Source organism: Sinocyclocheilus grahami, unplaced genomic scaffold, assembly GCF_001515645.1.
Source record: "Sinocyclocheilus grahami isolate Dianchi unplaced genomic scaffold, SAMN03320097.WGS_v1.1 scaffold508.1, whole genome shotgun sequence".
NCBI lineage: Eukaryota > Metazoa > Chordata > Actinopteri > Cypriniformes > Cyprinidae > Sinocyclocheilus > Sinocyclocheilus grahami.
Window position 1 is genome coordinate 1260181 of NW_015505687.1, and position 15383 is coordinate 1275563.

General features: G+C 37.9%; 2 protein-coding genes across 2 annotated transcripts in view; one reads left to right on the plus strand and one right to left on the minus strand.

Annotated features, from left to right (window-relative positions):
* Positions 1-7527, minus strand: part of LOC107554638 (activating molecule in BECN1-regulated autophagy protein 1-like) — a 28691-nt gene extending 21164 nt beyond the window's left edge. The window contains exons 1-7 of the mRNA XM_016237212.1: positions 7276-7527; positions 5951-6184; positions 5320-5378; positions 4993-5176; positions 4668-4840; positions 4125-4191; positions 2607-4030 (exon numbers count right to left, since the gene is read on the minus strand). Coding sequence (XP_016092698.1) covers positions 2607-4030; positions 4125-4191; positions 4668-4840; positions 4993-5176; positions 5320-5378; positions 5951-6082 — 2039 coding nt within the window. The 5' untranslated portion in view covers positions 6083-6184; positions 7276-7527. The remainder of the gene's footprint in view (positions 1-2606; positions 4031-4124; positions 4192-4667; positions 4841-4992; positions 5177-5319; positions 5379-5950; positions 6185-7275) is intronic.
* Positions 7528-7959: 432 nt separating this feature from the next.
* Positions 7960-15377, plus strand: LOC107554639 (lysosomal acid phosphatase). Its single transcript, XM_016237213.1, has 11 exons — positions 7960-8121; positions 9649-9744; positions 10119-10205; positions 10314-10466; positions 10672-10770; positions 11255-11344; positions 11990-12122; positions 12839-12927; positions 13090-13196; positions 13287-13465; positions 13746-15377. Exons 1-11 carry the CDS (start codon positions 8038-8040, stop codon positions 13874-13876), a joined length of 1248 nt encoding a protein of 415 aa, XP_016092699.1. The 5' UTR covers positions 7960-8037; the 3' UTR covers positions 13877-15377.
* The last annotated feature ends 6 nt before the right edge of the window (positions 15378-15383 follow it).

The window sequence follows — 15383 nt, forward strand, 5'->3', positions numbered from 1 at the left end:
TGAGAGACAGAGAGACTCTATATATATATATATATATATATATATATATATATATATATATATATATATATACACACATATATATAGTAGTCAACATTTGAAGTGGATCAAAAAAAGTTAATCAACGTTGTCCTAAGACAAGAATGCATTTTGGTTTTAGGACAACTTTGATGAAAGGTTTTGATCCACTTCAAATGTTGATTAGTATATATATAATGTTTGTAAAATGCCAGTTTTTTAAATATCTGAAAGTACACTCTTAACATCGGTCAGTTAAGCATTATAATATGATAATCAATATTATTATATGTTAGAACTTTAGGAATTAGAATTAAAACTTGATAACCATGTATGAATGCATATTCTTTTTACTCGCAATGTAGAGGGTTGTATAACAATGTTTAAACATTAAATCTAGATAAATGTGCGCTATATCCAATAGTTTGTGCGGAAAGTGGAAGCTAAAGCACGCTTTGCAGGACATGGAGGCGCATTTTTTTAAGTGGATACGCCATCATTTTTGCTCATAAAGGTAAGAGTAGCCTAATACATCATTCAGAACTGTGAAGGGTCTACTTTTATTTGTGTGCACTCACAATATCAACAAAACTTGCTTTCATAAAATAAAGAAAACAAACACGATCCGCTTTCTGCATCGTCTTGAACAGGCGCGCTTCTCAAAAATGAACCGAAACTAAGCGAATAGATGCCTCACAGACATGATAAATATTTAACACTTAACGTAATAAAACAAATCGAAAACAAAAACTCTTTCATTATAATCATAATCCGTAAAGATGCACTTCTCTCTAAAGGCGCGTCTAATGTGGAGATGGCGAGTCAGGATCGACAACTTCATTCTTGCGACACCGAAAGACTCAGAAAACACTAGTTTATTAGTAAATAACTCAAATATCTCCTTACTATTTCCCCGACACATTCATGGTAATAACTTTTGCCGGTGCTTTGCGGCAAGCTTTAGCCTATTGTGTGCATTTGAACGCAGATCTCTTCAGCTGCACTGACGGCACGCTCGCTCTGCTGCGGGACACTAAACACCGTCGAGCCGTTGTTGACAGTCGCAGTAGCACGGTCTCGTGTTGTTTCCACCAGCGCGGCAAAAAAAAATTTCATCACTAATTGATGGATGTCTAAAATATAAAAATAAGGAGAAGCCTAAAACAGTCCCGAGGCCCGGCCCACGTCTGAACTATGATATGAAAATTGGCCCGAAGCCCGGCCCTAGGGGCATAAAAAAGTCGGGCCCAGGCTGAAATGCAGGCTTAACTATTACTTATGACTTAATTACATATGTAACTTGAAGTAATCCAAAAGTAATCAGATTACATTACTTTTATATTGTGGTACATGGATTACGTTACTGAATACTTTTTTAATGAAGTAATTTGTAACTGTAATGGAATACATTTTAAAAGTAACCCTCCCAACCCTTCTCATTTCATATGCGAACCATTTTCAGCATTTGTGCCTTAAAAAAACAGTCCCTTCACATGTGAAATGAGTAACAGTGCTTTGCTACACTCACACGCAGACTTCCGAGTATGCTGTCAGGTCAAATACAGTTTGCACTGAAAAACAGCATCTTTGCCAAACCTGCATTATATTGTGACTGGATTACAAAACAATCTACACTGCAATCAGTTGCACAAACCTTTCCTATTCTACACGCAGCCAGTAATAACACAGTTCGACAAACTTTCACACATTTAACTCTAATCATTATTTGCCTTTTACAAATTGTAATATAATTGGGCTCAATAATAAGGTTGGCCGGCTGACCTAGGGCCTGCGTCCAAGTGTTTCGGGAAGGAACTGTCACGCCTGGGATCTCTTACAACCCACTCTATATTAGTTGATATTTAGATACAGAGTCTACAATAGTTCAGTACATCACAGAAAACCAAGTATGTTTAAGTTTGTAAGGCATTCAAATGCTCTAAAAATATTTTAAGTGTAATTTATTTAGTCTTCTTCAGTGTCACATGATCCTTCAGAAATCATAGTAATATGCAGATTTGGTGCTCAAGAAACATTTTTTATTATCAATGTTAAAAACATTGTGCTCCTTAATATTTTCTTGGAAACGGAGATACATTTTGTCAGGATTCTTTGATTAATAGAAAGTTGAAATGAACATAATTTGAAGATTTTATAAAAATCTTTTGTAATATTGTAAATGTCTGTGCTGTCAGTCATTATTGAACGGTTGAGTATATAAGGCCAAAAGAGAATTGTTTTTTTGCAGTGGGGTCAGTGAAAACTTTGGCAAGTATAAGTCTGAACCACTGATCCCAATAATTCTTTTAGATGAGCCCTATTTCCTCCTATTTACCTCACTGTTTCTAAACATCAATCGGCACTGCTGTCATTTAAATGTAGATGGCCATGAGCCAACATCTAATATCAATAAGTTGCGAAAATTAGTCATTAGTGCATCTTAATTTCAATAAATAATCTTTTTGGACTGGTGAGGAAACTTGGTATGTTTTCTAGTACAATGAAAACTTTCAATATCAAACAAATAAGAAAGTTTGATTCCTCATGACATGACCCCTTTAAACATTCAAACAAGACTGCTGCCTCACCTGCGTAAGTAATCGTCATCTGGTGTGTCTTCAGGCATTTCCTGGTTTATGGCTTCTTGTGATACATTTGTTGAGCGAGAGGTGGCGGACTGCCTGTAAACATGCTCTAGTTGTCCAGTTTCCTGGTTGAAGACCAGCCCAATAGTCTGCTCCTCCTGCTGACCAGTTGCTGTGCTGCGGGAAAAGGGAACATGAGGCTCTGGGGCATCTGGGCTGGGCTCCATGGGTCTGTGTTCCAGTAGGTCATGATCAGAGTGAGAGACTGGGGCTACACTGTGGAGGGCAGGACTAGTAGGTTGCCAAGCTGCATTTCTCTCAGCAGATGTCGGCTGACCTGTTCTCTCCCAGCGCCTAGTACCCTGATTGTAGGTGAAAAGGTTGTGGCAGACTCTACAGCGGTTCATGTGACTGTGTGAAGGGTTTTCGTCACTGGAAAGTGGCTGGTAATGAGATGGACCTGGTTGCTCTGGGTCCATGTTGTTATTCAGCATTTCCTGAGTCTGCTGGTCCTGCCTGTTGCCCTCTAGAGGCTGCACCAGGTCCTGCATTCGCTCACACTCCATGAAATAGCGGTTAAGGTTACACTGAAGAACATTGCGGATGAAAGAAGGGCTGCTGTGCCCCGCTTCCTCTGGTGGGTGCTGCCTGCTAGAACTAGTCCCTGATGTGCTGCCGCTGCTATGAGAAAGGTCCAATCCATCACTAGCTGAGGTGTAAACAGGTGACTGGCTAAAAGTCCCTTGCTGTCGCAGGACAGAATGCAGGCTGACAGAGGAAGCGCTGGTTCTGGGTGGAGTCATACTACTACCTCGTCCATTAAGCACACAGCCTATCCAGTCTGGCCCAGGGAGACGGCCTCCATCTTCCCTGCCTGGTGGTTGCTGCCGGAAAGGTGGGATGGGTGTCATTCCAGCCACTCCCCTCCTCCCAGAGCTAGAAGAAATGTTCCGCACGTTGCTCCCGCCACCATACACGCAGCTAAATGCTGAGGGCCGATTTGAAGCATGAGATTCAACAGGAAACCTTGGTATTCGCGGCTCTGTTCGTGCAGAAGAAAAGGTAGATGCATGTGATTGTCCCTCCAAGGAGGCGGAGTCGGAAGGGTCCTCGTCAGGTGGAGACGAAACCCGTGTTGATGAGCAACGGCTACAGAAACACACTACTCCGAGTGACTGAACGCAACCATGGTATGGCAGTCGGGATCGATCCCTCAAAACAGTGTAACGCCCAGACGAATCAGAGGCCTCATCACTAGAAGCAGCAAGAGTGCCTCCAGACTGAGGGACGGAGTTGCGGGAAGTGAGTATGTGCAAAAAATTGTGCAAGATGGGTGTTCGTCTTACAGGCTGGGACTGGAGGAAAGAGCGCTGACGGAGATGAGGCATCTCCACACTGTCCATTGGAATCTCAGGATCATCATCATTCTGCAATGCACAAATGCAAGCATATGTATAGTCACAAATTTTAGAGAATAGAAATGTCTTGTGCTTAAACAACAAACTTTCCAGCAAGACTCACCTGTTGGTTTGAAGGGTTTACAATGGCAGTTAGAATATAGTGACCCAATGGATCAAATCTCACCAACCTACAAAAAACACACAAAAAAGTAAGGAATCGTTCACCCAAAAATTAAAAATCAGTCAACAATTACTCACCCGCATGTTTTAAACCCAATCATTTTTTGCTCGTCAAGCAAGACCATTTGAGAATCTTCTTAGCATATTGAATGAGCTCTATGTGCATTAATCAATGTTTATATGCGAATAAAAGCTTAAATTAAATCTGTTCATCATATTAAACAATTGTGTATCTTCAGAAGATGGAGTAAACCGCTTAATTAAGATTTCTTTCACAAACTTTTTAAAGTACCAAAGTTGAAAGGTGAATAGACTTTCCGTGGAAGGACAGAAATCTCTCATGTTTCGTTAGAAACATGTTTATTAGTCTTTTATGGTTCTTATGGGTTTTTTAACAACAAAGGCTTTGGGTGTGTTGTTGATGACAATTTTCATTTTTGTGTGAACTATCCCTTTAAATTTATAAAAAGTAAGCACATCAAACCTGACTCTCTCTGTCTCGCTAGCAGTCTTCACCACAGTAAAGGGCTCCTTCCGACTCCAGTCCCATAGATGCAGCTCATTGTGGCTGGCAATGAGCAGCAGCTGAGCAGTAGGATGGAAAGCAAGGGATGCAATTGCTGAGTTACTCTCTGTGAGCCAGCTCTCACTGCCTCCCTGAAACAAAAACACACAATTCTTTTGAGCAAAATTAAGCTGTGGCAACAAAACAACACCCGAAAACAAAAACAAAAACATATTAAAGCAAAGAGTAGAACGATTACAAGTTGACCAAACAATCTTTAAATACGTGTATGGTCAAGACTTACATGCAGGTCCCAGATTCGAACCTCTCCATCCAGGCAGCCAGAAGCAATAAGACCAGGGATGCTAGGGTGAAAGGTCAGGCACCAGGGTGTCCGGCGGTGACCCACTAGAGAGTGAACACACTTTCCTGTCTTAACCTCTGTGATGTAGATGTTGTGGTTCACATGGGTCGAGGCCATTAAAGACCTGTGAAGAGACAAATAGCAAAAACACCTCTCTGATGATCTTGTTGATGATAGGCCTTAACTGGAAAAGCCTGAGATCAGCCAGTCAGTTTATTTAGCAGATCTGTACTGAAGACTATGAGAAAGAAGTCAGAGTGGTCGTACCTATCAGGACTGAAGGCCAGAAGAAAGGTTGAGCGGGGGCTGTCTGGTAACTCCACTTTCTGTGACACCGAAAGAAAATAAAAAAGGAGCAGTGATTTTACCTCAGTCACTTCCAAACCACAATATTAAGGCCTGTTCACAACCAGGACGAAAACTATTGCGATAGATATACAGTAACTATTAAGTGTTATTAATCATTCTAATTCTATGAGAATAGTGAAGTCCATGCTACATCTATAATGATAATGACATGGAGGAATTATATTGTTGGAATCACTTTGAGAATTTACAGCCGATGAAGGTTATAAACATTGACAGCCGATCAGAATAGATGTGGAATAGTAGATGGCTGGATGCTAGTTATTCGTATAGTTATCGTTCTTGTTGTGAATGGCCCTTTACGGGTGCTGGGCCGAGTGTGTACTTTTTCCAAGTCCATTTTTGACAATAATTATGAAAGAAGAAATGTACATGGCTATAAAGCTATTTATTTAGAACCTCAAATAGTACATAAATCCTAAAGCTCCACAGTTGGCAAAACAAATAAAATAAGGTTGTCTTAATAATATTGATTATTTCCCACACAACAGGCTACAAGTCAACAGATGACAGAGATCAGTGAGTCTGTTACCTGGCTTTGCCATTTCATGCGCTGTGTCTTCTCCTCCACAAGCTGCTGCAGGATCCTGTGTGAGGAAAGGCCTCGTGCTCCTCGCTCTCGACTGGACAGGATACACACCGAGTTCTTCTGTCCCACCTTCATCTCCACAAACTCTTCCTCGCTCCGTCCCTCTCACACCAGACTCAGAGCCGTCCACCGGCTCACACACAGCTAGACCACCACTGCTACTGCCACGCCATCATTCTGGGGGCAGAGAAAAAGAAATCAACAAATCATCATAAAAATAAAAAAGGGCCAACAAAGTTCACGAATATCATAACTTGGCTACAACTCAATATTAATCTGATGACAATGAGACAATTTCTTGGTAATTTCAATTCAATGTAAAATCTTCCAGCATTGTATCGCACCTCAAACTGCCTCTAAAGGTGTCAAAGGAGATTACAAGGTGTAAAAGAACATTTTTTACAATCGAGCATTGTTACAAAGATTACGAATACACATGTGCAATGGCAGAATTACTATATTTAATATCTTACACAGAAAAATAGAAACTTTATTGCAGGGTTTAGTTAACTAAAACATCATTAACAACAACAACTAGTTGCCAACATTTCACTTAACATTTTCATTTAGTTTAACTTAATGTACTAAACTGATTAAAACTAAAATAAAAATGAATAAGAACTATATAGAAAATATATAGGAATTATGTACAAAATATGAATAAAAACTATAATATGATACTAAAATAACACAGGTGGGAAATCCGATAACATATATATATATATAAGACAAGATATATTTCAGCAAACAACCAATGAAAGGCCAAAATAGCATTATAATAAATAGATTTAATTAAATGGGTTTTATACATAATTAAATATCAGTGTAGCTGGTAGAAAGACAATAATTATACACGTTATTTACATTATGCATCAAGCTAACAGGCTGAAGAAACCTGAATCAGCTTTACATGTCTTGTGTTGTGACACTCTTAACTTGAGCTATTCTCCAGCTGACAGGCTACTAACTTACATGTTTGACTTCAGCTGTTATCTTCCGCTAATAAAGCTAGACAGGGGATATAAAAGTGCTATAAACACTAAGTAATTTAACTGCATGGTCACAGAATAAAGGCACCAGTTAAAGTTATATATCATTTAAAATGTTTGTTTTTGAATTAGGAAATTTCGCTAACAGCTTTCCCATTAGCAGTTAGCATGCTACAGTTTACGGCTGATGTATTCACAGTTACATGGTGTTTAAATTATTAGTGTTTTTTGTTTAAAATATATTAAAGACAACCACACGGGGTCTCAGATTCGGCCTACCTCATATTTTTGTCCGAATATACTCCTTGAAATCGTAGCTATCAAGTAAAATAAGTACGTTGGGACACCTCAGCAGCAGGACCCTTACTTAAATATTAAGTGCTGGTTTTATTTTCGGGTTTATATAAATACAGTGAGGAATATTTTGTTTACTCCCGAAAAGAGGGTCGAGTGTACTTTAGAATTGTTGCTGTGCTCAACACCTCCTGCCAAAAAGCGTAACGTTACAGACAAAGCCAGTGGAACACAGATCCTTCGTAATCAACTACCGAAGACATCGTTCACCCGCGAACGGGTCAATTTAATTAATTAAGCCATGTGCATAAATAACAAAAATTATGGAAATGAACATAGTATTTTAAAATACCTATATGAAAATACAAAATAAAATAATTGTGAACATATACTAGGCGTATTAATATACGAATCAATATTAATACACCAATGCACCTTATTTGAGGCCTGGATATCAGGTTAAGCAATAACTTATGAATATTGAATAAAAATATAACAAGAGACTGGATTTTCATTTTAACTGACATTTGCATTTCACTGTTAACTCATCATACGCCACCCAACAAAGACAAACTATTTATTCCCCGAGTCCTTCTCTGTTCCAAGATAGCCAATCAATTCACGTGTTTTTAAAGCGGCAGACTGCGTTGACCAATGGGAGCGCTCCCGGAACAACTTGCAAGACCAGCCAGACCGCGATCGATCAATGAGGTTACTGTGCTCTGCCTCCGCTGCTCGTCCACAAGTATGGAGTCCTGTTTTCTGATCGTCGCTTTCCTCGTCGCTTTCAGTCTTTCCGATGGAGAGAGGACGCTGAAGTTTGTCACTGTGGTGAGTACTATAATGTATAATCTGTCTGCTGCTGGTTTGACAAAACCGTTCATAAAACGACACGCACATTCTGGCTTCTTGTTATGGGTCATATTTTTATGCATTACAACTCTGTGTTTTTGTGTAAATATGAACTGATGTTTGCGTCTCCTTTTCATTTTTTTTGGCTCTCAATGCTTTGCATTGAATAAGTAGGATCGAAGGTTGTCTTCTGTCGATGTCAGTCTAGTTTGAAACCGTATCAAATAGTAACGACGTGTGAGTGGCAATATCTGCTGACATGAGTAACCATTGTTTGCTACCAACTTTGTTTTTAGCTCTGCAACTTGTTCTCGACTTAAACTTTGGTTATTTGATATTGTATTAAACCTACCAGCTTACTCAATGTTTGGGTTCATCACATGAGACATGTTTGAGTTTTTTCATTGCACCTCCCGGTTCAGTCAAAGCAATAAAATGCTTTGATGCAAGCTAAAGTCCAAGTCAATTCTATTGTGGTTCATTTGTTTCGGATGTACAGACTGCTAAATGTCCTGGCTTTTGATGAGGCATGTTCATTTTGTGGTATTTCAGAAGAAACGGCTGTCCATTTATTTTTTGATTGTGATTTAAGTTCCTTTATTTTTAGCCCCACAAAAGTAAACCATGTCTTTGTTCTCAAATGTCTTATTATGAAAATCATTCCTCTCTTGAATATGTTGCCAGTGCCAACTTCATTATATTGTATGCAAAATTTTTCATTCAGAAATAAAAATGGTATAAATCCCAATTAGGTATCCCACTCTATGATTCGAATCACTTAGGCTTATACACAATAATAAACGTACCAGATTTGTATGCTGTATGAGAGTATTTAAAGATGTGGCTTAACTTTTCTTCTATCTGTGCTCATAAATCCACGTGTTTATTCTACTTTGTTCTTATGCTGGTGTTATTGTTTCATATTCAAGATATGAATGTTCGTACATTTTGTTTCAACTCTGTGCCACATAAAAAACCTCAAAACCCTTTTTTGTATTGTGGGTAGTCATAATTAATACTGACACATGGTTTAAATAAGTGAATAGAAGTGTTTTGTGGTAAATCATGACGATCAGGTCACTGCAGATGAGGAAGTATAAACCAGAGGGTTGTGTCATTTTAAGCGTGATTGTGTAACATGACTATAATTGAACGCATTCCTAGAACACCTACTTAATGTTTGCAAAGTGATTCAGGCAAGTCCTACTACAGACCTTAGTGTAAATGAGAGAAGGTCACAAGCCAGAACTGAAAACTTAATACATTTAAACATGTCTGATTTCTGTGAAAGACAGAGATAAAGATAAGGAGATGGATGAGCAGATTCAGTCTGATTAGAATGTGTTTACAGACAACTGTGTGGCTTGTGTACTATCCGGGTGTCAGGATGAGCACATGACAAGTTGGTTTAGCTAAACTAAGCACAGTTGCACGGTGTAGTTCTTCCTCCTGAACGCACACATAAATCCCCAATACTTACGAGATATTTGACTTCCTCTCCGTCAGCTTTATCGTCATGGTGACAGATCTCCAATCAAGGCCTATCCAACTGATCCCTATAAGGAGAGTGACTGGCCCCAGGGTTTTGGACAGCTCTCTCAGGTACAGTATGCAGACACACACATACACTACATACCTTATGCTCTTTGTTTTAATTGGTTATGTGCTACTTAAGTAGCCTTTAGTTTATGTAGAAACATGCAAGTGTCTGTGCTAAATTGTGTTTATGTATACATTGAGGGGGTGAACCGCTCCTTACATAATTAAAACAGTTTTTATAGAAAACTATTATGAGTATTATCAGTCAGCATCTCACATTCAGATGGATCTTCATGAAAACAATTTATTTCTTAATGTGTCCAATTTTTTAAGTTAGCACCTGAATGCACCTTTAAGGATTTTATTTCATTCTTTCACTATAAGATTTAGTAAGAGGGTGTTTTTATTACTTTAACTCAATCTTCTGAACATTCCAGGAGGGAATGAAGCAGCACTTCGAGCTGGGTCAGTTTTTAAAGAAACGCTACACAGGATTCCTGAGTGAGGACTATGACCGGCATGAGGTTACTGTCTCTTTAAATTATTGTTTAAACATGTTCAATAAACGTAAACATAGAGTTGTCAGACTTATGTGTTTAAATAGAATAAGTAATCCTGTCTTTGTGCCGTAGATATTCATCAGAAGTACAGATGTTGACCGGACTCTAATGAGTGCAGAAGCAAACCTGGCTGGCATGTTCCCACCTAATGGTTCTGAGGTGTTTAATCCAGATTTGAAATGGCAACCAATACCTATTCACACTGTCCCAGCGGATGAAGAGAGGGTAAGACATCACACTGACTGAAGTTCTGTTCTCACCTTTCTCTCCACAATTTCGCAGCACACTGAAACTTGGCCCTGACCTCTCTTTAGCGATGAAGTCATATTTGCACAGAAGCAGCATCAATAAATGTCTCTGTATGTTTCAAATCTGTTTCCATGGCTACAGGACCTGCCTTCAGTGTGTTTTTGTATTTTTTTCTTTCCAGCTGCTCTCATTCCCTCTGGAAGATTGTCCACGTTACACACAATTAATGAATGAGACTGAAAAAACAGGCATTTTTCTTAACATGACTGAAACCTACAAGGTGAGTCCACCTTGTGAAAATGAAAATTAATAATTAAACTGATAACATTCTTACCTTTTAGATTTAAAAATGTAAAGACCTGTTTTAAGAATATATTGAATCCCTACATTTCTAACCTAGTGAACATCCTTGTTTTGTTGGATAAATATCATGTAAATGGAAGAAATGTAAATCTTTTTTTTTTTTGATTTTGTGAAAATGTTTTGTCAGATGGCAGAAAACGTATGCTCCTCTGTCAAAGTATTTACAGTTTTAGTGCTATTCTGATTTCCATTTTTTCAAGTCTGTTCCATTTTAAATCTTGCTCCCTATTTTTTCATGTTAGTAATTGACTTGCATGTTAGTATGTAACTTACAATGTTAGCATGTATCCTATCTTGCAATGTATATGTGCAAAAATAATAAATAAATAAAAAAACAGTAGATTAGCCATCCCAGCCATAATGGTTACTACACTCATGGAAATGTCATTGTTTTTTTGCAGGGCTTAATAGAGATGGTGAGAAATAAAACAGGACTGGAGAAAGCCAACATTGAGACTATTTGGAGTTTGTATGACACATTGTTCTGTGAGGTGAGTTTCACCTGCCATTTATGTGCATGCATGCACGCACTCATGGCTTCATCTAGCATTAAAAACTGCCAATCAATCTCACCTGCTAAGTATTGTCTTTAGGAATGAATTATATATTGAAATAAAGGCAGTGTGTGCAAATCTAGCTTTTTTTTAACTCCCTATCAAGTGCAGCATTAGGGCTCCAAAAGAACAAATTCCATTCATTTTCTCCATAGATGAATTTATTTGAAATGATAACTTATAAATCATTAAAGACCTACTGTGAGCTACAAATTATCTCCCTACACTCTCAAACTATTTCAATATTTTTATATATATCTATCACTGTTTTAATTCGATTGTTATTGGACATTTACAATATCAGAGGAGGGAGTCATGACAGTCGTTCACAAGTTTGATGGCCTGTGGGTAAAACTGTTCCCTAGTCTGTGTGGACTCTTTCATGATATTAAGAGGCTTTGTGGTAAATGTCTTGCAATAATGGCCTTACCTCAAACCGAATCACCATTGCTTGATTTTATTCCAGACTGATCTCATGATGCTCAGAATAAATTAAATCCTAATGCTCAGACAGACACCGTGAACTGTGTCAGATCAGATAATCTTCTCTCTCCATCTCGTATCGTTATTCTTCTTCCCCAGGCAAAACATGGGATGCGACCACCTGATTGGGTTACGTCAAGTGTGATGGAGGCGCTAAAGGTGTTAAAGAACTTTGGTTTTCAGATTCTGTTTGGAGTGTACAAGAGAAAGGAGAAGTGCAGACTTCAGGGAGGTGAGAGCATTTTCTTTTTTAAATTAATTTCAAATAAACTCAATTATGCCAAGTAATATAGAACAACAACAGCAAAAAAAAAAAACTAAATGAATAAGAACCAAAAACCCAGAGAAAAACATTATATGAGGTTAAACATTGAGAGTAGTTTTTGACATTTCAAAAAGAAGAGAGAGGATTCTTGACAGAGCATTTTAATAGTTACACACTGACACTTTTATGCACACACATGCAAATCAGTGTTGTATGAATAGAGGGAGAGGCTGCAACCTGAAACGGTGTGCAATTATAGTGCAGGGTAAAGTCAGTGTAAAGAAACAATGGATGGACCTTTCTACATTCAAATTGGAATACACAAATGCAGTACCTAAATGAATAAAAACAATAATAAGAACCAAAAACCCAGAGAAAAACATTATATGAGGTTAAACATTGAGAGTAGTTTTTGACATTTCAAAAAGAAGAGAGAGGATTCTTGACAGAGCATTTTAATAGTTACACACTGACACTTTTATGCACACACATGCAAATCAGTGTTGTATGAATAGAGGGAGAGGCTGCAACCTGAAACGGTGTGCAATTATAGTGCAGGGTAAAGTCAGTGTAAAGAAACAATGGATGGACCTTTCTACATTCAAATTGGAATACACAAATGCAGTACTGTGATCCTGCGACACTTTAATGTGCTAAAACTGCACTTTTGCTCTCATTTACAGGCCTGCTGTTAGATCAGATCATTAAGAATCTCTCAAATGCAGCAGCACCAAACTCTAAACAGGAAGTGAAGATGATGGTATACTCAGCTGTAAGTCTTGTCACACTTAAATGAAACATCAGCAGACCAAAACACCCAAACTTCCCTTTTTCAGTCAATATCCTACTAAAAAAAAAAAAAGGAAAATAAATGTGTCCTCTTTAGAGTAAGCAGTTCATGTAATGTTCTCTCATGTAACCCTTTCCTCACTAGCATGACACAACAATTGTAGCCCTGCAGGAAGCTCTGGATGTCTTTAATGGCCTGCAGCCACCTTATGCCTCATGTCATCTAATTGAACTTCACCAGGAAGAGAACGGGTAACTGTGAGAACTGTGTTTTTCCTAAATTCATGTTTCAAGTAGACATTCTTTGGTCAACTAAAATATACCTTTGCTTTGCTCTTTCAGGCTGTTTACAGTGCAGATGTTTTATCGCAATGACACTAATGTGTCTGAGCCGTACCCTGTGTCTTTACCGGGCTGTTCCCAGCGTTGTCCCCTACAGGACTTTGTGAACCTCACACGTGAAGTCATACCACAAGACAGGAATAAAGAGTGTCAGATAAGGAAGGAAGCCACAGACACTGGTGATCACAATCATTTACATTATAAATGCTGTTTATTGCTTACATCTTGTAACCACTCTTTTTTTTGTGGACACACAAACTGTAAATTATGAATATTGAATTATTTATTGATATTTATACTGCAATTTATTATTTAAAGCACTTCCATATGACAAAAGATACCATTTTAAATTTCTTTCAAAATATACATAAAATGGCCAACCATATTACTTATATAGATTTTCAAATATATACATTTTAGTTATTTTGATTTTGATAGTTCTCTCTCATATGTGTGTAGAGGTCATCATCGGGCTGGCTGTGTGTGGATGTCTTCTCTTCCTCCTGGTACTGCTGCTGTTTGTAGTGCTATGCCGTCTAAAAGAGCCCGTGGCTAGCTACAGTCATGTCATAAACGAGAGTGACTCCTGACAATCATATCGGCTCCTCCGCACAGAGGAATTGTGGGACAGTGAAGAGGACCTATGAGGACACAGCACCAAGTTGTTGAGAAACTCTTAAGACAACTGAAAAGACAGTTAGAACTCTTTTTGGCCACACATTTTTTTACACTGAGGAACGCTTGGTAATGTCTAATTTACTTCTCTTATCTTAAATGTAAATCAAGAGTTGTGATGGTGTCAATAGCATTAACTTAACAATGCTTAGCGCACAGACGCATAACTAAGCAACTTGACTTCATGTCCGTCTTGGGCTCTGGGATTTTATTGTAATGGAAGAGTGTGTACAAATGTCAACAGTGGAACTAAAACTTGAACTCAAAATATCTGAGATGTGGACTAGATTGAAGCTCCTCGGCGTCCTACTGTTTGTGCTCCCAGGCCATTAATTCTACTGTACTTGTGAACGCCTAAAGATTCAGACGGGGCAACAAAAGCCTACTTAATATACTTTGAGGCCTTTTAATGCACTCATGGAATTTTACCCTCATGCTTTTTATGTGATTATCTCCTGATTTACAGCCACAGAAGAGTTTTGATTAGTACATTTCAGAATAACAACATGCTGATATGAATGGTCTTCTCAGGTTAAGCTCAAATTAGCTTTTATTGGAGTTGTTTAATCGTGTACAGTTTCATTAATGTTTTGTCATTCCACTTTGATCACGTGAATACAAATTAAATTTTAGATTAAGTTATGAAAGATGCTTTCATGTCTCAATACAGTAAAAAATCTGTTCCAGGTGCATCATATTTAATACAAAATTGTTCGACTGATAAACATGCCCAGTAAGAATTAAAAAATATATATATTGCCACTCAACATTTATATGCAATGTGTCCAAATTGTTCTAATCTTTAATGTCTTGTTTGTTTTTAATGATTGTCTTTTTACGGTCTCAGTGCACATCTCAGCTTGACTGAAAATGTTCTGGTCAGGATTAATTTAACACAAATGCTGTATTGATTAGCTGAAGAAATTGTGATGGTTTGAGACGTACTTAATCTGAAAAGAAGACAACAACCTTTTTTATTCCGTTTTATTTTCATCGAATAGACAAATAATGTTTGACAGGACAACTGTTTTAAACAAATGCATGTATGTCGTGTACTAGGTCATTGACATCTTGTTAATAGTCAAAATGGAAACTTATAATACATGTGTAACAGCACAAGTCTTTAGCGTCAGGAAAAGAGCTTCAAACCAACATGTTTGTACCAAGAATATAACCCAAATTCACAATTTGTGTAAATCTAGCTTTTAAAAAAAAAACATTCATAGACCTCTGCTTTGAATATGGGGGTGTCCCCTGAATATCCACGTCATTTAAGGTCCTAGGGCCTCATTTATAAACACAAGCGTAAAATTATCTTATGATGTGAACACACAAAAGTTTCTGAAATGTTAATAGGAATGATTTATAAAAAGTCTGTGTGCACAATAATGTCTCTAAATGCATCTCTTGATAAACTCCATC